Source organism: Panthera onca, chromosome A1 (genome assembly GCF_046562875.1).
Source record: "Panthera onca isolate mPanOnc1 chromosome A1, mPanOnc1 haplotype 2, whole genome shotgun sequence".
Taxonomy (NCBI): domain Eukaryota; kingdom Metazoa; phylum Chordata; class Mammalia; order Carnivora; family Felidae; genus Panthera; species Panthera onca.
Genome location: NC_138339.1, coordinates 216,364,848 through 216,390,226, shown reverse-complemented (window position 1 = coordinate 216,390,226; position 25,379 = coordinate 216,364,848). Strand labels below are relative to the sequence as shown.

The following is a 25,379-nucleotide window of genomic DNA, read 5'->3' as shown; positions in this document are numbered from 1 at the left end:
AGAATCCGAAACAGGCTCCAGGCTCTGAGCTGTCAGCACAGAGCCTGATGCAGGGCTCGAACTCACGGACTGTGAGATCATGACCTGAGCCGAAGTCGGACGCTGAACCGACTAAGCCATCCAGGTGCCTCAAAGGCCAATTTTAAATAAGTATAAATTGGTACCCATGAACTAATTGCAAATAAAAAAGGGACAATGTTTCCAAAGAATACAGGAACAGTTTTCACTTCAAAGTGAAGGCAGTTAGGCAGGAAAGAGGCAGAGTAATAATAGGGCGCAAGAGCCAAAGAAGGAGTAGAAGTTTCTACGTTAAGAACCAGTTGAAGTGAAGCTGCCCCTTCCAACACCAGGAGCGGGCAGACCTACACACCTACTCCCCATCCGTCTCAAGAGGCCGGACCCTGGGGGCCGTGGCAATTCAAACTTCCAAGGACCTGCTAACCCGTTTGCCATGTTTCATTCCTTGGAAGAAAGAGCTTTAGAAAAAATGGGGAATTGAAAATGAGACATGTCTGGAGTGACATATTGAAAAGAATTTAAATAAAGGGGGATTTCAATATAAAGCAAGACAGTGAACAAGGTCTAAAAATGCCAACTTACCAAAAATAATGACTAAAAAATATAAACGACAGACAAGCTACATTACTCTGGGTTGGGCTGGTAAGAAGATACCATTTATTAACAAAAGTCGAGACGGACACAGATAATGGATAATAGGAATAGGAGGAAACAAAACTGATGTGGTCATCAGCTTTGAGATGCAAAGAGTGGCCACTAAAGGGGATCTCCTACTTAAGAGGAACGAGTAAGAACCACCTAAAAACGCAGGCTGTATTTCTCTTGCAAGATTAGCTTGTGTGCTTGTGAATACGTATAGTGCATCTTCATCAACTTAAAAAGTGCTTTGGAAAATCCATCCAGATCACAAGGCCAAGCATAGCACAAAGAGAATGAAGAAGCATGTGAAAAGTCCGATCTAGGAACCCGCACAAATATTTCTGCATAGAAAATTAGCTGTCGGCCATGGCATATTATAGACAAACTGCAAATAGGGACAAATGACAACCACCAATTATCTGATGTGACAGATGGAACCACATGAATATTGAAAGCAATTCCTTTATTATGGTTGTGGTATGGCTTCATCATTACACATGAATCCCTGGAATCTGCACTCGTACAAAAAAAAAAAAAAAACAAAAAAAACCAAGCATGTAGTGCAAGGTTATTTTATCTTCAGAGAGATTTCTATAATTATTCATTTCTATGAGAATTTTAGGATTTTTAATAAGAAGGCGGCAGTCTGGCACAAAGAGTCCTCAATAAATTGCTACAGAATGAGTAGAGAAATGGGGCATCGTCAGGGCCCTGCTGTGGCCTCACCTCCACCGCTAAGTACCAACGTGCCCTCACCTTCTGGTTTTAGTTGGCTCGTCTACACAGATTCTACCGCTACATAACATGACTACATCTTTTCCAGCTTAAAAAAAAGAAAAAAAAAGTCTTTGGTTTCAGATATCACTCCGAAGGAAATACCAAATCACACATAAATCTTTCATTTTAGGCTTTGCTTCCTTTTAAACAACAGCAGATCCATAAATAGCTGTGCTTTCTGAAAAACAAAAATGCCTGTCCCTCTCTTTTTTAAAGTATAGAAACAGTTTATCAAAAAAGTTTCCATTGAGCCCTCTTCAACTTCCAGAATTTAAAATGGGACGGTATACAGAGGGACTTGTGTCTCGTTGTTGTTTAAGCCTACTTATTTTCAGTTAAAAAATTTAGAAATCTATGAAACAATAGAACTCCTTTTACAATTAACCTGCCAAAATATACATTTACCCTTCTACACAAGGAAATTGGAAAAGGCTTTTTTATTGAATTTTAACCAGAAATCACAGCAAATGTTTTAAATATATATTTTCTATATAACATGCTCCAATTAAAAAATAATTACTATCAGAAAATTTATTTTCCTATTGTGTTTGCATTTTGGTTATACCTCACATCTCACTTCTCTTCCTTATAAATCATACTATTTCATTTAACATTACTTTTATCACTTTGTATCATACAGTAAAATGTTGAAATTCTTAACTAACATTAGATCAAATGGAGATTCTGATATACGTGACATGTAGATCAAAATAACTACATTTTGTTTTCATCTTTTAGGCTATTTAAGATATGTAATGGCATTAAATTAAAAGACATTCATAATACTCCCAACTAGCTGTCTTCAATTTTTTACTGGCACATTTGATTTTCAGGCCAACTGACGATTATATAGATGTGAGCTTACCCTCACAAAGGTAGAAGGTGTCCAAAGTCAAAATGTGCAAATACCAAAAAAAAAATTTTTTTAAAAAGGGAGAAGGCAAGTGCTTTCTCTTCATTTTTAGAAATTTCTCAATGTTAAGATTCTTTTCGGTGCACCACTCCGGGATCAGCCATGGTATGAATTACCTTAAAAATCTCACATGGTGAGTATAGATAATAAAAGATCAAACTCTAAACACACTTTGTTGAGATGCAGGAGGAAGCAGAGACACTCCCAAATTTTGGTAAACAAGCAAACACACCAAAAAACCCAAGCAGAAAAGGTAGAGAAAGAAATTATTGTAAAGTCCTCCCGAAATTCAGAATATTCAAGGTCATTAAACGTAGTTGAACAAACTGCTAGACAGCAATCCACATGCACTGCTCTGGACTTCACTTTCCAGCTTTACTCATTATTTCTTATATCAGGCATGCAGGTGAATATACTCTATCTTCAGCTGTACAGAAACGAACGTTTAGTATATTCATTGGCTTATTAATGAGCACGTTGAAGAACAGGTACAAGGCCACCTACCATTGTCACTGTCTCCTTCAGATGGAACACTGTAGCTAGAGCTGTCCCATGTTTGTGCCTGTGTAAGTTTGTTGAAGGAGATAGGAGGAAGAGTGAGGGCTGGGTCTTGCAGGAGAGCGAGAGAGCCGGTCCGCGTACAGTTGGACAAGGACCAGGAAAAACCAAAGGGACAGCAGCATTTCACAAATGGCATAAGGTTTGTATGGAAATGAAGCGAATTTCATATCATGGGATTTAAATTCAAATGTACAATACAGGAGAAGAATGAAAGATGGCGCATGAAATAAAAAGAATGATAAAAACCGAGTGTTAGTACTTATCAATCATATACTTTGCATGCAGTTAATATCGTTAATCTTAACAGTCCTGCAAGCCCACAGACTCAGAGTACTAATGAATCACGTCAGCAGAAAGGAAGAGCACCCATAGATAATGCAGATAAAAAGCAGAAGACCTACCAGATACCTTTTTCAAAAACCTTCTAAGTAACTAACAATTGTAGCAAATACCATTCGCACAAAAAATTTGGTTACACAGACACAGCTTAATAATATATGTAAATATATCCATTATTTAGAAATGAGACTATTATAGAATCTGGGTTTCCCATTTGTCAATTTTTCCCCCATGGCAATGTAAAATTTCTCTTTAAAGTCTATTGGCACGCTTTACTGATGGCTGTAGCTGGCCAAATCTTTCCTCAACCCTTGACACACACACTTCTCAACATTGTCTTTGATACTGATCGGGAGGAAAACAATTTTGACGCTAGTAGAGTCTCAATTTCAAGCACTTCTGAGTTTGTCATTTATGAAATGACATCTTTTTTGTACTAAATATCCATCTAGTAATTTTACACGTTGAGGAAATATCTGTACCATTTTTTTTTTTCAACGCTAAGGCAGGGCCAATACAATAAATGGACACGCTTCTAGGAACGAATCTTTGAGTATATGTAGTTGTCTTTCCTTGAAGGAAAACACAATTGAGGAAAGAATTTTCTTTTGAAGAAAACTAGCAGCCTATTTAAGAATCTAAGTTCTTATCCAAACTTGCTGATTTGAGCAGTCTGTTTTTACTTATAACACAGAAACCACATAAATCCATATATTTAACTTTAAAATAAAAATTAATTGGCTTTTTAAAGTTTCAAAGCTACTTGGTCAAAAAGAATTTCTATCTTTTTAAATCATATGATCTTTAAGTAAGATCACTATATATATTATTTTCTAGAAAATGGGAAAAATATATACTGTAGTATTTTTAAATCACTAAACAAAATTTAAAATTCCCCAATACATAATGCTAGTTTTATAAAGTTCCTACGTGCCACTTGATGTTCCTGAAGATAAATCAGCATTATTTATAGCAACCAAACTCCACAAAGCTTTCAACAGCTAGAACAATTTCCACAGAGGTTAGTCAGCATTTTAGAAAGTTTGGAAGCCTAAAGAGGAAATTATCTCTGTTTTCTGCTATTCAAAATAAATACCCCATTTCTATTTCACCAGTACAAAGACTCTGAAATGGTTGAAGAGTACAAGCACAATGTTGATAAGCTGAGTTTGGACTCCACACAAGGAAGAAAAAGGAATCACTGGGACAATTTTACAACCAAATTGTAAAGATGCACACTCAAAAGAATATTGTTCTTTGGAGATCCACTCAACTTTTGTTTGCTCCATTATGAGCTATTTTGAAATTATGTAAAATTGCCTGTAAGGATTAGGAGCAAGTCTGTAGCCCAATCTGAGGTCCTCTTCCGGCAGGCCAGCACTGAAGGCACGGATGAGACGTGCCCACCTGATCCGAGCACACACCTGAGACCCCGGGGAAACGGAGGCCCAGCCCAGATCCGGCTGCATATGCTCTGCTCATTCCATACATGAGAAAGCCAGTCATTTGAACCTTATTTCACACACAATTTGGCTTTCCATAAAACAATCCTTCCCATGTCCAGGCAGTTTCTCAAATAGCTTTTCCTTAGAGCCCATCCAAAATGCTAGGAAACTATTAACACCTGGCTACATGTTACCCATCAGTCAACTTGCTCTAAATACAAAAAAAAAAAAAAAAAATCCTTCATAAAGAAATTATATTTTTATGGTACCCTTTTACAAAATATACACATGTATAACTTCTACTGTTGCCAAAATGCTTTCTTGAAAAAACAAAGAACATCTACATTCTTTACTAGCTTTTTGCTTACATGTGTCTGAGTCCTTTCTTAACACTTCCTTAAAAGCATTAGAGTGGGGAGTGTAAACCAAGAACTAAACATGTTAAAACAAAAAAGGACCTACAACCAGGCAGACAGTGCCAGAACTTGAGCGAAGAAATCAAAAGAACCAATTTTTCCTATGCGTCTCCCTTCTTTTTAAAATCGATAGTTACTCTGCACGTTGCTAGAATTTACACCTGTGAACATACTAACACTAAATTAAAAGAAAGTAGGTAATACAAGCAGAAAGGCTCTTTTAAAGAAATGACTCCTGACCACTCATGTGAGCCTCGAAATGATCACCGTTACAGGAGAAAATGCATAACCCTACCCGGGCTAGAAAGCAAACAAGCGAGGTCTTAGAGGAGTCACTCTCCCAGAGGCTGCTCTAAATTTAGCTCAGCAGGGTACCAGGAACCGCTGGGGCAAAGGGCTGGCTATTTTCACTTCCCTGGATAAAAAACTCATTGGAAAGTTTTTGCCCCACTCACACGCCCCATCATCCTTTCTCTTCGCTCTGACTGAAAAGGAGGGAAGGTATCTGCTACTGAGAGCATGGACTTAACAGGTGACTCACTGAAAACAAGGCTCCAAAGTCTGCCCCCGCCCCCCTGCCCGGGACTCGCGTTCGCCCGAGTTCCTTCACAGCTGCTCACGCTAGAACATCGACATTTAATAAAAGACTCAGGAGAAGCCACTGAGTATTTACGAGTGCAAAGATGCTGAGGTTTTCATTTACCTGATCGAGGCTTCAGGCCAAACGGCCCCGTGCTGTTGGTGGTAGGAGAGATGGCAGGGGAGTTGGCTCTAATCTGCAGGGTCAGAAAGAAAAGACGGTTTAAAAACAACACCCGAGAGCAGAACTATACACGCTTCTCTGCGTTCAAGGATGATAGTAAGACCGCTACCTTTTGGATTTGCTGCTTTGTGATGAAGCCCGGACCAAAAAATTTGATATTGGATGCATCTTCGCACTGCAAATGCCTTAAGCGGCATCATCAACAGAATGTTGTTTGGGGAGGGAGAGCTAATTGTTATCTGCTCAATAAAAAAATATCCTACAATCACGTGAAACTGGCAATCCCCTTCTGCTGCAGAATAGATGCGTGCATGTGTATACATACACAGGAACACACTCACATCCACCTCACAGAGGGGACATCTGAGGAATGATGTCCTAACACAGCGAAATAAGAAAACAGGTAACACTGAACAGATGTCTCATCTACAGGGAAGGCACACACCGAATCATTTATGGATACCAGGACATTCTAAATATTGCCTGTTTGAGCCATCACTTTGTCTTCTATAAAGATGTTGCCATATTTGCTTTTCAAAATATATCTTATGAAATTAATCTTTAATTATGGATAGGGCCAGCTAAGACTAGGATAGCTAATGAAAGAGACTCCCCCAGAGAATCTGCAATACAATTGGGTCGTGAATCATGACAGTCTCAGATTATGTATTTCTGTCAAAGATATTCCAATCCAGGCTGCACAAAATACCTTAGCTTACATGAATCTTCAGGAAACTCACCTCATTTGGAGAATACTCGCTCCCATTACTCTGTAATGTTAGGTCATTTTGCACCTTAAGGAAAAAAATGCATGGTATATTTATTAGACCATAAAATTATTGAGGCAAGAACTGCATCCTTCTGACTTCCATCATATCCCTGGTACACAGGCACACAAGGAATATACACGGAATTAATTATTCAGTGTGTTAAGTAGCTAAGTAGATCATACTTACATTTGCTAAAAACATGCAGCTATCACATTCGCACACACACACAAAATACATCTAAAGTACCACACAAACTAAGAAAAGGAATTTCCCAGAGCAAAGAGTTCAGCCCAAAGTACCTGCCTTGCTAGGTTACTAAGCCACTTGTGGGCTCCCCCCCCCCCATTTGAACGAGAAGTTTTTAGAAATGGTCCAAGGCAGCACTTCCCAAATACACAGAACCCCACTGGGAGCTTTCAATAAACGCACATGCCTGGACTCCAAATTACCTGCCACGATCTTACATTGTCCATTCAATGCCAGTTTGCTTTGGCAACCAAGGAGGAAACTCTAGCTTATGTTACTCAGATCTGCCTTCTGCATATGGTGATCAAGAACCCCACAGATTACCCTAATAAAAATTTGGGGATAACTAATATAAGCATCTTCATTTACACTACGCCAAATCAGTATAAATTTAAGATGTCTGTTCCTACTGAGGAGTACTATTTAAAAAATATTCTGAACTTTGACAAATCCAAAGGAAAAACATATATTTAGAATAAAATGTCATTATTTTCCCTATCCAGTTAAGCAGCTTTGTTAGAACTACTAACAAGTATCTGCAGGGCTGATCCCTCTATAAGCAATTCCTTCCTCTGATTTTTTTCCTGTTGTGCCCCCAATACCTTCCCCAATTTGTTACTATCTATGAATGAGACTATCGTTTGCAATTCTTCCTGAATGGAGGCCAATGCTACCTAAACTTGATACGGACAGTCATCTAAAGTATATGTAAAGTCAGACAATGTGATGTATAAACCACTTCATAACTGCGGCCTCACCTGTCGAACTGGGCACCACCCACTCATTCATTCCTCAGTTCACGCCTGGTCCTGATTCTGCCACGGCTGCCTGCTTCCTTGCTCAGCACAGCCTCCTGGGGCCGACCCAAGTCCAAACTACCCCCCAAACCCAGGTTTACTTCCCTCTCCTTAACTTCCTATCTCTTGCCCGGTCTCCCAGAGCACCTAAAACACTCAGGATTACAGACCATGTCATATCCTACTCTCAAGTTTTTCAAAATCTAAGTCTTCTTCCCTTCATAATGTTTAAAACACCTTAAAAGGAAGGACAAGTTCATATCCTTAATACCCCAGTCCTTGACACCAAAAACAAGACGAAATCCAGCACAAGTACTCAACAAACACTGGCTAACTGAGTCAAGATTACGCTACAGATATTACTTTCCTCCTGAATGAGATGGAGGAGAGAATGTAAAAACAACCACATCATTGATGAGGATCACATTTAAGTTCTGTATCATCACTGGCACTGGCATTGCTAATCCGTTACTTCCTCTTCCTCCTCCCTGGGACTTCTAGAGCCAGCTATCCTATCCCTCCTTTTTAAAATCATTGACACGTGCTTGTCGTGGACAGATGACTGCCCTAGAGAAGGGAGACAATGAGTAAGAACTTCCTATGCCAAATAGGAGTCCTCATTCAACCAAAAAGGAAAAAAAAAATATATGAACACAAAACACTATAAACCAGAGGTGGAGTAGAGATATCTTTGTTCTAGAGAATTTGTGTCTCACTGGTATTCCGAAATCACACACCCAGGGTCCTAAAGTAACTGTTCACTGAATGCTTACTGGTTGTAGCAGAAAAACAGGATAGTAATTACATGATTGTTAAGCAACAATTGGGTAATCAAATTAACATCATCTCTGAGGGCCACACAGACATAGGGGATATCCTGAGAAGGACACAAATCACCCGTGCAGTATCCCAATGAAATACATAGAATCTCAATCTAAACGTGGGAAATAGGAGGAACTTCTGTCCCACAAAATAAGGGGCATACACCATTGAGAAGAGAGCTATAGTCTTCAAAATTTCAAGGCCATAAAAACCAAGGAAAAGTTACAGAAATGTTCCAAAATAAAGGAAACTGTAGATACCTCATGACTAAATACAACCTGCCACTAGACTGGGCCCTACTACACTAGAAGGGAAAAAATGAAGAACATCATTAGATCAACTGAAAAGTTTGGAACATGAATGGTAGATTAGATGAAAACATTTTATCAATGTAAATTTATGAACGTGATAACCAAACGTAGTTAGGTAAAATAAAATCTCTATCTCAGAAAACGTACACTGAAATGTTTAGGAAAAAAGGACTATGATGTATGAAACTCTCATATGTTTCAGAAAAAGAACTGTGTGTGGAGAAACGAAGACAAGAAACAATACAGCCAATGAGGTAAAACGTTGATAATAGGTAACTCCAGGTAAAAGGATGCCATTTCGGTAACTTTTAATAGAATCTTACAATTTTCCCCCACATTTTTATAAGTTTCAAATTATTTCCAAAGAGGAAGCTTTTGAAGAAAAGCGGATCAACTATCATCAATCACTCAATAATAGAAAAGTGGGCCTGCACAGGATCACAAGTATTGTGTCTCAAAGGAGAGAGCCCGTGGGAATGGTGCTGGGGCAGCCTTCACATAAGATGCTTCCTGATGTTCCAGAACTGGGTAATCCAATGATGCCTCTACCGGGAAAGACACGGTGCAGTAATTCTAAGGACCACACGGATAACAACAATAGAGTGGCAGAGTCAGTAATAGCTGCCACCTAGGTGCCCCGGCTTGTGAGACCGGTCCCAATTTAGAGAAAATGAAGGTGAAGTTTGGAGAGATAGCCCACAGTTGCCCAGTTAGCAAGTCTTTGAGGTAGGATTACAACTCAACATAATTCTAAGGCACGGCTCTCAACAATGAAATCAAAGTAGTTCTCTCTCCTCTTCCTCAACACAGACTTCGCTAGTAAAGAGTGTGAAACTGCTTCACTACACTCCCCATGCTCAGACACTTCAGGGGACATAAACTGGTGTGTATACCGGAATTAGCCATCCTAAACCCACTCATTAAGGAGAGATGAATTAGAGTGCCACCCAGGTTTCACTCCCAAGTCACCAGCTCAAACCTACTTATATAACTGCTTCTCTGGGACCGTTTACGCTCATCTAGTCAAAACTGCTTTCAGCAGCCAACCACATTTCACCCAGCGTAACTCTGCCCCCAAATAACTCCCCCAGGTCTCTCTGCTAAGGTCTTCTAATTCTCCTAGGGACTTCTCAAATCATTTGTCCTTGCCTTTCAAGTCTTTTGTAGTTTATTTTCTCCTGGCCACTTCCGAGGCTTCTTTCTTGGCTCTAAAATTGCAATGAATGGGCCTACGCTTTCTGATGTCTAGGGGTTCCTTAGGGATCTCAGTTGCTACTGCCTGGCTCAGCAAGACCATCTGACCCAAGAAATTTCGAGATTTTAATGGAAATAGCCGACCCTCATCTTTAATGGAAGATGGAAGTATAATACACAGGAAAACTAAATAAGGCAGAAGTATACAAAATTAGAAAAACAGACCATTCATAAAATCAAATATTGGTTCAATGACTGTTCTATCCCAATGATAAATCTTTGTAGAATACGGCAGCCACCATTCCATGGTAGAGGACTGCACGGAGCTCTGGTTAGTCCAAGAGCAGCCTTACCTCACAAACGGGAGAGGTCTCCAGCTGTATTTGACCACTGTAGGAAAAAAAAGGATATAAAGTGGAATTTAAAGCATACATACTTCAATGTAGAAAGAGAAAATACATTTAGTTACAAAAAGGTCAACATACTTTAGTGCAGAATCTTGTAAGTCTAAGGCTTCTGCTGATTCCACAGGATAAAAGTTTACAACATTTCTCTCTGAAACATCTGTGCTTAATCTAAAGAGTAGGAAAAAAAGATGTTAGCATGTTAGTTAAACTTTTCGTAGGTTCTATGATTTTAATAAATCCAATGCTTTGGGTCATATTTAGTTTATAATTTTAGTATATTAAAAAGTTATGTTTATCATTAGATTAAGTACTCAAAGGTTTATGGTAGAAATTTCAAGCTACATGGTATTTTCCCACCATGTGCAAAATTTTATATAATTTGAACATCATTTTCTATCTGCTATTGGTACTGAAATACAACTTATTTGCAATATAATAGCAATTTCTGCCAAAGTCATAATATTCATAGGTAGCACAAAATTCTATTCTAGAACTTGATTAATTTATAGAGGTAAATAAAATTGCTAAGAGTACTATATTATGTTACCTGTATGAAGGGCATTTTGTTTTAATAGGAAGATATCTCTGATATATACTAGTACTCTCATTTTAAAAAATTAGAATTCATAAGCAATTTGATATGCAATTTTATTTCTGAAATTGCCTTACAGATAGTTTCTGAATTTCTGCAATTTTAAGAGTTGAATTCTGTTTAAGATCTATAAAACCAGGAATTTCTGTAAGTCATATGTAAGTTACAAGGCTACTGTAAAAGGTAGGGATGAGTCATATTATATATGCCCTATTGAAAATGCTGTCAATTCTATAATCAGAAATCCTTAAAAAAGAAACCAAGATAAAGACAAAATATGATACCAATATTCAACTAGGTTTTTTTGATGTTAAGTTTGTATGAAAGGTAAAGCTCTAACATTTAATCCTATAATCAGTGGTTTAACTCAAACAACAAAAAGTTTGGACCTATGAAATATGAGATAAAGGAAAAACCCAATATTTATGTGTATTTTTATTATTAATATTCAGTCCCAAGCAGCTAGAAATAAGTGACCTCTTGAAGAGCCCTCTCTTAATAGAAACAGTGACCCTTTCTTTATCGCTATTATACTGGCTCACAGAAACATTATTATAAGTTAGAACTGTCCTAGCATGATAATTATTCAGGATGAACAACAAAGATCTAAAGCAGCCAAAGTAGTGAGTTATTTTAGGCAGCAAATGAAAGCCATATAAAGTTTTACAATATGATACAATTTTAAAATAGCATTCCATAAAGATGCAAATCAATTAGCTCTTGGAAAGTTACTCAGGGCTGTTTTCTTCCGCAATTCGCAATTCGAGCACACACCCACCACTCCACTCGCTCTACATTCTTGGCAACTCACTGCCTCAAATGTTTCCAAGCTAGAGAGGAATCTTGAGGTCCTCAGTTCATCGCACTTCTCATGAAGGATGACGAAACTAAGGCCCAGAGCTGGGAACCCTCCTCCAGGTCACCGAGATCTTCACTACTGGGCTCCGGGCCCACATTCCCCAGCCACTTTATTTCCCCCAAACGAGGCTGTTCTTTTTCACTTTGTGGTTCACATATTAATCAATCTCAAATTTGTAAGAAACGTTTATTGGGGGCGTGATACAAAATGCAAAAGGTACAAGTACTGAAATCATATATTAAGTTTGAGCCCAAGGGGGGGTCCTTTCTCTGTAATGTCACACTTTAAGTCTCGATTCTGGACTCATGTTCCCTTCCCATCTATACGCTTAGCCTTGGGAATCTCATCCTCATTATACAGCTCTGTTACTGCAGCACCTTGCGAAATGACTTTCAAATCTAAGTCTCGAAGCCCCAGAACGAAACTCCTAGCAGCAGAATGGACATTGCCACCTTGGATTTTATTTGGCACATCCTGTACGGACCACAACATCCTCCTCCTCAACCCTGGGGCCCTCTTGGTTCCCCATCTCAGATAACCAGAAACCTGGTGCTCATATCTAACCAGTCTACGCTGTTCCTTCACACTGTTCTCACCACCCACTGCAAATAACCTGCCAAAGAACTACAACAGTGCCTGCTGCTAAGGGTCTACAATTCATAAAGGTATAAAAAAAAATACTAATTTAGAAATACCTACAGGAAAACATCCACAGTAATATATTTCCTTCCAGTTTTAATTTTTTTTCTGTTTCTGACACAAATAAGACCTAATTCAGTCTATATAACTGGGATCAAACCTTTGCATTTTATATACTTTTAAAGTGATTATAAAATGAGCATTCTTTTTTTTTTTTTAACGTTTACTTATTTTTGAGACAGAGAGAGACAGAGCATGAACAGGGGAGGGTCAGAGAGAGGGAGACACAGGATCTGAAACAGGCTCCAGGCTCTGAGCTGTCAGCACAGAGCCTGATGCGGGGCTCGAACTCATGGACTGCGAGATCATGACCTGAGCCGAAGTCGGCCGCTTAACCGACCGAGCCACCCAGGTGTCCCTAAAATGAGCATTCTAAAATATATTGGAAAATTTAAAAAAACACATTGTATCAGCCATGTTCTATTCCATTTTATAAAGGACCAAATTATATTTAAGTATCTCTAAAATATTACATTATTTCATTTTCCCCAAATGAAATAGTTTGCTATAAAAATATCTTCCCATCATAATCTTTGTTCATATCTCTTTATCCCTTAGGATACATTTTTAGAATTTATTTCAGAAAGTTTACATATGTTTTAGACAACGGCCATGTACTACTAGGATGTCTTCTAGAATGGTTTTGCTAATTTGCCTTCCTACTAGCAGTTTATAAATTATTTCATATCTTCACAATCCTAAAAAGTAAGTACGTGGATCCCATCTCACAGAGGAGGAAACTGGCGTGCAGTATAGTTATATCTTAACCCACATTAGTGGTGTTGGAGCTGGGTTCAGAACCTGTGGCTGGCTGATCCAAAATCTGTTCTTTACCCCCAGATGAGCTGCTTCCCCATTCCTTATAATTTCCCACAAACACACACAACACACACACGTGTCCTCTTGTCCCTGTTTCCCACCCTCTCACCGACTTCCCTGGTTTAGAATGTGAAACGCAGCTCTTTAAAGAACATGCTTTGATTAGGCATTCACGAATAAGCCAGGCTCTGAGCCACACAGTAGGGAGAATTAGGAACATGAATAATCGTACTTTTAAAGCACCACCACCTCCCTCTATATATGAAATAAAGTCTGGGCTCCTCAACACAGCATTTGAAGACATCCTCAGCACCCCTCCGACTGTCCCTCCACAGCTTCTCAGCCCTGGCTGTGCATCAGAAGCACTACCCAGATTTTTAAAAGATGGAAACAGCCAGACCCCAGCCTCCCAGGTAGAGTCCACGCCTGCTCCACTCCTTCTGACCTCCGTGCCTTTGCCTAAGCTTTTAATTCAATCCAGGGTTTGCTTTTTCCTTGAAATGTAATTTCCTTGAAATGTAATTAAAGGCCCAGATGAACTACCCCAGCCTTCAGGGAGGCCAGCCCCGCCATCTCCCCATTTCCATCTGCGGCCAGGAATTCACTGGAGCCTATCACTTTAAGCACCTAAATCAATTACACTTACAAATAGCTACTCAAAGCCATCTCTACCATAGCTTAAGTTCTTAGAAGGCAAGGGCTGTGTCTTGTTCATCTTTATATCCCCAGAGGTGCACGCAGTAGATCTTCCCATGATCTCTAAGCACTCAATTAATGTCTACAGAACTGAAATGCTTTTCAAATCAATCGCTAAAGACTTTCAGCCAAACACACTGACCCATCACTATTCTTTTAGGGCCAAGCAACATTGGTGGTGAGCCATTACTGGCACTCTGGGACTTGCTAACCACCCTTTTCATGAATTGCCAAAATGTGGTATAATTTCTGTGTTCACCATATTACGAGACCGTATCATTTTCATATTTAAGTCCACAAGACCCATAAACAGTTTACCAGGAATAAGCTTTGGATCTATTTTCCTAGTGATAAAGTAGTTAGTACCTGATACTGGCTATATTGTCTTACTGAAAAATATTTTGTTCACGGGAATTCCATGATCCTTTGCTAAGAAACCAAAAAATGTATCCACTGCATTCTGTGCCTCTGATGACAATGGCCAATTCAATTAAAAACTTATCTCATGACCCCAATCTTTAGAAATATATTATTTAGGTAACATAAGTTTGGCATCTCAAAATAAATACGATAGCACTTGATAAAACAATTCTTTCATTTTTGGAAAATCTCCTTGGTATTTCTAGAAGTCAGGAGTTGAACTTGAGGCAACATCAAATGTGCATTTTCATCGTGTTGCTATTTTCTAAGAATTATGCCAAAACCTCCCATATGAAGTTCATGAAGGGTGAATACATTTCATTAAGGGGTAGCAAAAGGGGGGGATGATCTCCATCACTCCAGAAGTGTGACTCTGATGCTTATGGATCTTGCAAAAGCTTTTCTTTTTGGGGGTTAGACTGAGCCCAAACTGTGTACAGATGTTTTTAAAGGCGAGACGATATACTCACATGAAACCTGGGCCAAGGAAAGACACACGTACCTGTTGGGATCTTGCAGCAAATCTACCGCTTCCCTCAGCTGTTCAATCATCGCCATATCCACATCCTGGTCTTTGGATGAACTTATTCTGTAGCATGAACCAAGCATAAGAGTGACAATGATTACTAGAACATGGATATTATCTAGATTCTTAAGAGCACACTTATAAAAATGCATCTAACATGTAAAAGTGATTTCCACAAACTCCACCTCATAATGAACGTGTGTCAGTAGCCCGCAGAGGAGACGGCCAGAGTGTGGTGGAAATGGAGCTACTGGGTGGGGGAAGCCTGGCTCTGCTATTAAATAGCAGCTCACACAAAATCTCAATGCCCACGGGCCTGTATCTGCTCCTCTATAAAATCAAGGCGATGTGCTCTCTGGGTGGTTCCCTCGCTGTGCTTTCCTGAGCCCTGGGGGGATGCCCTGACGCAGCAGGCCTGCAATACTTTTGCAGTGCTACCAGTGTGGCTTGCTTGGTTTTATTGCTTTCATACAATATGGGATTTTGCTGTGGGATAGTGGTTCTCACTCAGCGCAGGCTCTTTAGGCAGCAAAATCATCTGTGGCACTTGAACAAAAAGGCCAAGCCAGAGACTGGGGCTCCACAGGCAGGGTTGAGAATGATTAGATAGAAGATTTAGAATGGGGCTTCCAAAGCCTTATACACAGTTGACCCTTGAACAACGCAGGTTTGAACTGCATGGGTCCGTTTATACACGGGTTGTTTTTTTTTCCAAAAATATATTGGAAAATTTTTTAGAGATTTGCAGCAATTTGAAAAAATTCACAGATGAAATGCATAGCCTAGGAATACTGAGAAAGTTCAGACAAAGTTAGGTATGTTTTTAAGAATACATCATATAATACATATAACATACAAAATATAGGCAAATCAACTGTTTATGTTATTGGTGAGTCTTCTGGTCAACAGTAGGTTTTTAGTAGTAAAATTTGGCAGGTGGGGGGGGGGGAGTTGAACGTAATATACAGGTTTTAACTGTGCTGGGGTTGGTGCCCCCAATTCCTGCATTGTTCCAGAGTCCACTGTGGTTTAAAAGAACACCCTCCCTATAAAATCTCTTCCCTATAATTCTTTGATTCTATAATCAAGCTAGTCCTCCTTGATATTACAGAAATATATTCAATGAATAGATAATACAGGACAGTGATGTGAAAGGTACCTAGCAATGTTTTTAAAGGTCAAGAGATATTTGATCATGGTTCCTGCTCTCCACTACAGAATATAGGTCAATGTGTTTCTCTGGGTGGAAAAACTTTTTTTTTAATTTTCTTTTAGTGTTTATTTATTTTTGAGACAGAGAGAGACAGAGCATGAGCAGGGGAGGGGCAGAGAGAGAGGGAGACACAGAACCTGAAGCAGGATCCAGGCTCTGAGCAGTCAGCACAGAGCCCGATGCGGGGCTCGAACCCACGAACCGTGAGATCATGACCTGAGCTGAAATCGGATGCTTAACCAACTGAGCCACCTAGGCTCCCCTAAGTGGAAACACCTTTTAATATAATAAAGACTCACTAAGGGGGAGTCTCCTACAAGATATGAAGGAAGGTCCAGGCCCACATGCCAGATCATGGAAAATGAAATCCTGGGAACCAAAAATCTACTGCATGCCACATGGTCCATATTCAATTCCCCTGGAAATGGTTCATCATATAATAGATGACTCAGGCCCTCCCCTGTAAAGCTGGCCAAGTAAATCTTTATGTGCAGTAGAGTTAAAGGGCTATCCATGTGATGTGCGATTCCTTGGGTTCAATGCCAGCCCTTTGTAACCCTGGGGCAAGATCATCGATCTCTCTGTGCCTCAGTTTTGTCATATGTGAAATGGGGGATAATAGAACTTACCGTACAGAATTGGTGTGAAGATGAAATCAGTTACTACCTATGAAATACTTAGAACACTGCCGAGCATGGAGTGTTTAATAAATGTTAGCTATTACAATTTTAGACACAGGACCAAGACATGAGAGGTATACGGTTTTCTCAGCTCTTGAACCTGAAGGCTAGGTAAAGAGTGACCGGGACTACGTATTGCTCTGGGTCCAGTTGTTGGTTTCTTCAGACAAATGGCAGTAAGCTAGAATCTCCAGTGTAGAAACTTCATCTAATCTCCTGAATCACATTCTATCCACAGCCTCCAATCAGATGAAACTCAAGGCCAAGGAAGAGGTGTGACCTTGCACCGTAACACCCCAATACCATGACAATAAGCATCTGACAGAGAAAAACCTATTGATAGGAATGATAGGAAAAACTTATCAATGATAAGAAAAACTTATCAATATCACCGGGTGAGAATACAGGCTTACCCAAAGTAAAGCAGACCAAAATTCTATCACGACAGGGCTGCCTTCTGCTTGAACCATGAACTTTACAGGTAGCTCATAACCAGGCCCTGGATACTCACATTCCCTCAGGTTGCCAGTGCGTGTCCTCTTCTATCCGTAACAGTTCTTCACAGTCCTCAGCCCTATCCTGTGGACAAAACATACGGGAATTCTGAGAGCCACTGGCTATCAACAGTCAACAGTCAAACCCTGCCTTCATCCATGTTCACAGGACCATTAGCCACAACAGCCAAAAGGTGGAAACAATCCAAGTGTCCATCTACACATAAACGGATAAACAAAATATGGTCTATACATACAATGGAACGTCATCGAGCCTTCAAAAGGCAGTTCCGACACGTGCTACAACACGGTGAACCTTCAAGACATTATGCTCAGTGAAATAAGTCAGTAACAAGAAGCCAAATACTGTATGATTCCACTTATATGAGGTCGCTAGAGTCGTCACCCATAGAGACAGAAAGCAGAATGGTGGCTCCCAAGGGAGATGGGGGGGGGGGGCAGGGAATGGGAAATTACAGTTTAATGGGTTTGAAGTCTCAGTTTTACCAGATAAAAAAGGTTCTGGGGATGGATGGTGGTGATGGCTGCAAAACAATGAGAACATTCCACTGAACTCTACACTTAAAAATGGCTAAAATGGTAAGTTTTATGTTATAGATATTTTACCACAATTAAAAATTAAAGAGATCTGACCCAGGACCACAATACCGGTTAACTTAGAGTCAGAAATGTAAAGCTTAATTCTATTTCTTTCCACCCTCTTAGCACCTCTTGCTGTTGACAGATTCCTCCATTATTAGTTGGGTTTGTCAGTCACATGAGCATATGCATTGTACTGTTTGTGAGACGAGGGGTGTGTGTGTGTGTGTGTGTGTGTGTGTGTTCTTGGGAAAAAAGTATAAAACAATTAACAGAAAATGCCTCAGAGTAACCTTTCCAGAAAGAGAAGACATTCATTTCCAGATTTTAAAAATTTCCACTTTCCTCTTTTTACAATGGACATACTTCTAAGAAAAGTATTCACCTAGAATGCATTGAAAAGAATGTGAATCTCTTTCCATGTTAACTTTTACTAGATGGTAATGGCAATTCTATTACATTTGCAAACTTATCCTGATGCACTGAGTGGTGGAAAGCCAAGCAATTACTGAATATAAAAGAAAATCAGACACATTTACAGACAAACGGAGAGGTTATGTCTGACAGGGACCAGCTCCTAATGTCAGAAAATACACACCCCAAACTTTGAGAAGATGTTCCATGTTATAAAAATCTGAGGACACTGGCAGTACGTTGGCATTTAAGGTGACAGACTGGTAACCTTGAACTTAAATGTTAAGGTGCCAAACAAAAGAAGATTAAAAAAAAATTATTTGATCCTCAACTTGCCTTAATATACGTTATAAATTCTGAACGGAGAACATCTCTTTCTTCAGTAAATTGGTCTCTTTCTTCTCCTGAGTTGTCATTGTCCCCCAGAAGGGAAGGCTCTGGTTGAAATTCCTGATGAAAGTCCCCTATCAGGAAAATACAGAGAAAGACAAACAGACGGTCTCATGAAGAGACAAGCAAAGCACAGATGAACCTCAAAACCGGCTATTTCAGTCTCCTCTCTTACCTCTTATAGAGGTATTTGAGTGACCCCACTTCTCTCTTCCCTGAGGGTGTCAGGAAAAGATGAATAAAGGAGGAAAAGGAGGGAGAGAAGTAAAAGAAATGGAAAGCCCCCCAAAATGAACTGGAAAGTCAACTCCTCTTCGTGGCTTAGTCCCTTATGAAAGCAATGAGATCTCCTATAACTTTCTCAAGAAACAGAGGAAAGAAACTATAAAGAGGCAAATGGAACAGCAAACATATCTCTTCTCCCTGATCTGGAAAATAAAAAGAATCAAGGAGGGCTACCTTTAAGGACTCCCCCCTAGCAGAATACCCACTTCTACAACAAAGAGGAAAAAACTCACTGGTAACAAATTACAGAATTCTTTTATTATAACTTTGCCTAAAACACTACCTCCTATACTGTATAATGTTATAAAGATTATCTACTAAAAAGGCAGTTATATTCTTGCATAAAGTATACAGTGATATATCTTGGAGACTGTATGGTTCCAATCATAACCTCAGATAAACCTAAATGCTAAACTTATGTGCTAAACTAAAAAAACCTGAAGGTATGAAGTGAAAGCAAACACTAGTTGGTTCACACAGCTCCCCTATCACTAATGAGGGCATATTCAAACTGTTAGGGAGATGATCTGCATATTAATCTAGTTCTGTATTATTCACTTATCATGAAATCATGTGCTAAAAATCAGCAAACACTAAATTTTAGGATTTTCTTTAACAGTCACTGAACAAATAGGAGTAGTAAAAAAAAAAAAAAAAAAATCAAAACCCTGCCCTAATGTAATCGACTGAGGGCTTCCACCAACTTTTGAAATACGTTGCTAGGATTTTCAAGGTAGGCAGGACATAAAGTGCTTACTGATCATTTGATGATTATTAGAGAACCACAGAACTTTAGAGCTACAGAAGACCATGCGTAATTAGGTAATTAGATATTTCCTAATCTAACCATCTCACTTATAGGTGAGAGAATTAAAGTCAACTATCGTGTCCAAAGTCAAGTGGATTCCTAGGCACACATCTCAACTGTATTTCCTCCCTTCACATGTGGTTAGAAGTGGCCATATGTCCGAGCCTAGCTTGTAAGAGATGGGCACTCCTAGGCCCAGCCCATTAAAAACCTCTTGTGAGCAAACCTCCATGTTCGGCCCTCTTCTGCCCTAAAATAGGACCTTGGAAGTCTTGTGTTAAAGATGGTGGAATCTCAGAATGAAAGCAGCGTGGGTCTTTGGAGGGGAGCTGCCTGCCAATCACTAACTCTCGTGTAGACTTGATTTGGATTGTGTTAAGCCAGTGAGATTTGGGGATTTCATGTGCTACCACGGCTGTTGTTGCCTAATAGCTCTACATAGCAATAGTTTCTTTCCAAGAGTGGATTTAAAGACTGTTATATAAATCTTCAAAACGAGAACAACTCTACTACTGGCTAGCTGTGTGATCACTGGCATGTTACTTAAACTGTCCGGGCTTGGTTTCCTCACCTGTAAGACGGAGATGATTAAAATTTCGGAGTTTTGGACTTTAAATGGGATCACTTTCACAGATGAGCAAAGAGCCTGGTGCTCAGGAAATGCTCAATAAGCGTTAGCTATCACCATGGCCCTATCGGGATAGATTGCAAACATAGCATTTGAAACTTAAAAACAAGCACTTTCTCCCCATCACTCATTGTCAGACCTTTAACTGGGCTAAGGTGATGGCACGAGTCCTCCTTGATGATCTGTTCTTCTTCCATGATATTTGACATTGGCACGTTGAGGCTAACCGTGTCTTCATCAGAAGGCTAAAAAGAAATAGTGCACTGCTTTATTCCAGGGACAAGTGTTCTCAATGTAGATTAAGAGAATGCTATATGATAAAAAAAAAAACCCAAAACTGTGATTCTCAAACACATAATATTGAGTAAAAGATGCCAGATACAAAAGCACAGTTCCACTTACGTAAGTTCAAAAACCAGCAAAACTAATCCATGGTGTTTGAAGTCCGGATAATGGCTACTCTTGGCTTGGAGGGTGGGCGCATGAGTGGGCTTTCTGGGGTACTGGTAAAGCTCTGTTTCTTGAACTAGCAGCTGGTAATATGGGTGTGTTCGCTTTGTCAAAACTCACTGAATTAACACTCAAGTGTCTCTCTGTACATGTTTTGAGCTACAATTTTGTCAGGTACCTGATGGCATTTTCCAACCTAAGAGCAATGGTCAGGGCACTAAGAAGGACTATGTAATACCTGACAGAACAAAGGAATAATTGTACATATATATAGTGTGATGTTATAAATATGGTCCATATCACAGTGGCCCAAAGGCCACAACCAATCGTTGTAATAGCAATGATACTCTGAGATCTGACGACAACACCAATTTCCCAAACTACGGTAAGGTTTCATGCAGCTCGTCACAAAAAGCAGGCAATATCTGGGGGCACCTGGGTGGCTTAGTGTGTTAAGCATCTGGCTTCAGCTCAGGTCATAATCTCCAGGTTCGTGGGTTCGAGCCCCATGTTGGGCTCTGTGCTGACAGCTCGGAGCCTGGAGCCTGCTTCGGATTCCGTGTCTCTGTCTCTTTCTTCCCCTCCCCCCACTCATGCTCTCTCTCTCTCTCTCTCTCTCTCTCAAAAATAAATAAACATTAAAACATTTTTTTAAAAAAGCAGACAATATCTGTGACAATACCTCATTTATTTACAGTGCATCTTATGTACAACATTAAGCTTCGGTTTATTTCCCTGTTTTAGGTTGAAGAATATAGGAATTTAGGCTGCGTCAAATATATGAAAGTGTTGAATGGCTGTAGTACTTAAAAGGAAATGTGTTCCGTGCAATTTTCAGAGTAAGGCTTCAATTCAGTACTCAAAGTAAGTTGTCTCTGGGGAGCTAGTTTCTCACAGTAGCTGATGAAGTTTATTCAGATAATCTAGGACTCCGTCACAAATGAAATACAGAGCCTCGGTGACTTTCGTATGTCTCCATTTTAGTGTTCCTATTTAGTAAAAAGCTTTCCAAATCACAGGGATCATGAACCTCCACAGAACACATTTCAGGGAGTCGTGGGCTGTTCCTCAATTTTTGAAGCCGTGACTTTCAGGATAGTGTTTGTTTCCATTTGGACGCGTGCACAAATCGTTTAGAAACCGGTGCAAAACAAGTGTGCATTTCATCCAGTAAACAGATATTCATTCAGCCGCCAGTTTTTTTGCATGTTTATCTTGAGAAAAACACGTTTTAAACTTCTTAGAGACAAACGCTAAATGTACTCAGACAATGGCAACAGCCAAAGGAGTGAGATGTGCTTTGCAAATGCCACAGGGAGACAGAAGTGGGGAGCCAGATAAACCCTAGTAAGCAGTGAGATGACAACATAATTGCCAAACAAAGTGAAAAGAGAAAGCTACACTGGAGGAGGAGTCAGAATCCTTTTCCTTCTACAAATTTCTTGGAGGTGTTCTCAGGTAATGAGGCGGCCATGTGAGACCAGATAAAAAGGCCAAGGGAAGATTCATGCACTCAATACTGTCAAATATAAAATCCTTTCTGTGTTCCTTCCTTCCACCCTCCTCCTCTCTTGAAAGCTTAGCAAAATTCCAAAGATACGCATCTAGTTAAAAGGGACAGAATAAACCCTTGGCCTCCTTTTAGAATGATTTTAGCCTCCTACTTATATTAAGTGAGAACAAAAGGATAATGAGGTTCTTTGTGTGATGTTTTATTAATGAACTTAATTATCCTTAAAAAACAGATAAAGGATAAAGCAGAGTCTGTTTCAACTTCATAGAAAATAAGCTGAGGGTGAGTAATTTCTGAAACAATGGGACATTTCAGGGGACTTATGAGTTTTAATAAAGCTAAGGGAGTTGAATTAAATACAACTTATAAAGTAATGTGTTGAGTATTTCCTCCCCCAAGGAACCACAGTAAACTATTCATGGGGCTTCATGAGAGTAATTTTCTTTTATTGAAATTGGCCTTCTTTTTCTCCCTACAAACTCCTTTCGAAATGTTCCGTATTAGAAAGACTTTAAGGTATCCTAAGTTTTTAATACATTGCTTTATAAAGCATGTTGTAGGAAGTAAAATGCAATATCTTAGCTACACGTTAATCCTCAAACACCTGAAGAGAACAGGCAAAAGGCGCTTTCTTGGAGTCACACAGAGTACAAAGGAGAACTCCTTAAATGGGGTAACTGACCTATTAATTACATCTTCAAAGAGTAGAATTATATTTCAAAACTCAGTAACCACAAAATCTCAATAGATTTCCTCAAAAGGGAAGACTGATGATACATCCAATCCCTCCACCAGCTGTCCCTTCTAGCTCCCCTGCTCAATAAACCCCACTTAATGGTATATTAGTGAAAGGTTTCGGGGAATCTAACTATAAATGAGATAAATGTGCTAACTGAGCTATTTATAACCACGTTAGGAAGCTCTCGTGTGGCTTCTTGGCTTACAAGTAACCAAACTTTTATCCAACCATCTGAAAAAAACACAATCGAAGACTTTCAGGAAAACAAATATTGCTATAAAAACTCTGGCTATTCAAAATCGCACTTCCTGTGGGTACACTGCTAAAATGGAATGCACATTTGACTCCTTAACATCTATCCATGCAAATAATTTTTTTTCCCAAATTATTCTGTCAATTAGAAACAAACATATTTATAAAAATGCCTCATGGGTACTTGCAGACTACTCTTAGTCATTTCATAATATTTATGAAGCATTCGAGAATATTCTAGGGGCACCCAGGTGGCTCTGTCAGTTAAGTGTCTGACTCTTGATTTCGGCTCAGGTCATGATCTCGCGGTTCATGGGATTGAGCCCTATGTCGGGCTCCCAGCTGACAGGGTAGAGCCTGCATAAGATTCTGGATCTCCCTCGCCGTCTGCCCCTCCCTGGCTCGTGTGCACACACATGTATGTGTGTTCTCTCTCCCTCCCTCAATATAAAGAAATCAACTTTAAGAAAAAAACGAATATTCTAGATAATGTCAGGAGTGTGGTGGGAGGGGAAGGAGATAGGGACTCTACCCTTGAGACATTTACAAAATATTAAAGATGCAGAAAAAACTAACAGCGGCTCATATTTCTATAACACTTGGATTTCATTCTTTTTTTTTTTTTTTTTTTAATTTTTTTTAACGTTTATTTATTTTTGAGACAGAGACAGAGCGTGAACAGGGGAGGGGCAGAGAGAGGGAGACACAGAATCTGAAACAGGCTCCAGGCTCTGAGCTGTCAGCACAGAGCCCGACGCGGGGCTCGAACTCACAGACCGTGAGATCATGACCTGAGCCGAAGTCAGACGCTCAACTGACCGAGCCACCCAGGCGCCCCAACACTTGGATTTCAAATTGCTTTCACAAACATAATCACACCTTCTCACATAGATGCATTAATGCCCTTTACCACAGAGGAGTTCAGGAATGCAGGCAAATCCAGCTAGAAGCACAGAAGGAAAAATATCTAATCACGAACTTTACCTCTGTGGCAGATAAACGCTTGTCTCCATTATCACTTCCAACGCCCGAATCAGAATCCTTCTTGCTGGGATAGATGCCATCGGTATGGAATCCATTTAGAAAAAAATGAAATCGCAAAGTTCACAACAAGATACATCAATTTATATTCAAGTAATGACTCTGCTATACAAATTTTATTACTACCATAAGGCAACGAATCAGCCCAATATTAAAGGAGGTTAAGACAAGGGCCTCATGAAAATCAGATACTCTGTATAAGCAGAGTAGAAGATAAACTCTTTGCATTCAGGGTTTCATAAATTCATACTCTAACCAAGGGGCCTGTTCTTTGAAACAGTTAACAATGTTCTCATTTTAGTGATGCCAGTGTACGAAAAGCAAAAACTACCTAATTGCTTTTACCTTTTACGTTAAAAGAGGCTTTTAACTTTTCTACAGTTACTTTCAATAATTCTGTAAGCCTTTTACCCAGTGACTAAATAAATTTGATGTTTATAAAAGTAAAACAATGAATACATATTTTAAGCATTAAATAAAGCGATCATTAGGGTAGCCTGAGATTTTAAGCCACCATGTTTACTCTTTTAGTAAAAAGTTAAGGAAAGGTCTCTGCAATGAAGACCTCTCAAAACAACCTGTGTTTCTATACATGTGTTCAGCGTGGGAATTTTGTTCTCTGAAAATTCAAGGCCCAATTTATGCCATAAAAAAAGGCCAAGGGCATGTGAAAGGATTCCAACGCATTGGTTCCAAACAGGAAATGGCAAAAACTATGCACACCGCATTTTTAAAAAGACAATTACAACACAAAACCTGTAGTGTTTCTTAACAATGTTCTGGTGGCATATTAAAAATTAATAATTAAAAAAAGCATACCTGAGCCTTTATGGGTGTTTTAAC

At 39.4% G+C, this 25,379-nt stretch overlaps 1 protein-coding gene across 3 annotated transcripts in view; it reads right to left on the bottom strand.

Moving 5' to 3' along the window:
- LRCH1 (leucine rich repeats and calponin homology domain containing 1) overlaps positions 1 to 25,379 on the bottom strand; it is a 202,815-nt gene that overhangs the window by 30,420 nt on the left and 147,016 nt on the right. For 2 of the 3 annotated variants that reach the window (XM_060637175.3, XM_060637176.3), the window contains exons 7-15: positions 24,480 to 24,543; positions 20,681 to 20,786; positions 18,767 to 18,894; positions 17,434 to 17,501; positions 15,006 to 15,092; positions 10,497 to 10,586; positions 10,365 to 10,401; positions 6,612 to 6,665; positions 5,812 to 5,884 (exon numbers count right to left, since the gene is read on the bottom strand). In XM_060637175.3, the coding sequence (XP_060493158.2) occupies positions 5,812 to 5,884; positions 6,612 to 6,665; positions 10,365 to 10,401; positions 10,497 to 10,586; positions 15,006 to 15,092; positions 17,434 to 17,501; positions 18,767 to 18,894; positions 20,681 to 20,786; positions 24,480 to 24,543 (707 nt within the window). Of the gene's footprint in view, positions 1 to 2,851; positions 2,957 to 5,811; positions 5,885 to 6,611; positions 6,666 to 10,364; positions 10,402 to 10,496; positions 10,587 to 15,005; positions 15,093 to 17,433; positions 17,502 to 18,766; positions 18,895 to 20,680; positions 20,787 to 24,479; positions 24,544 to 25,379 lie in introns of all 3 variants that reach the window. The other variant, XM_060637179.3, reaches the window with a different exon arrangement.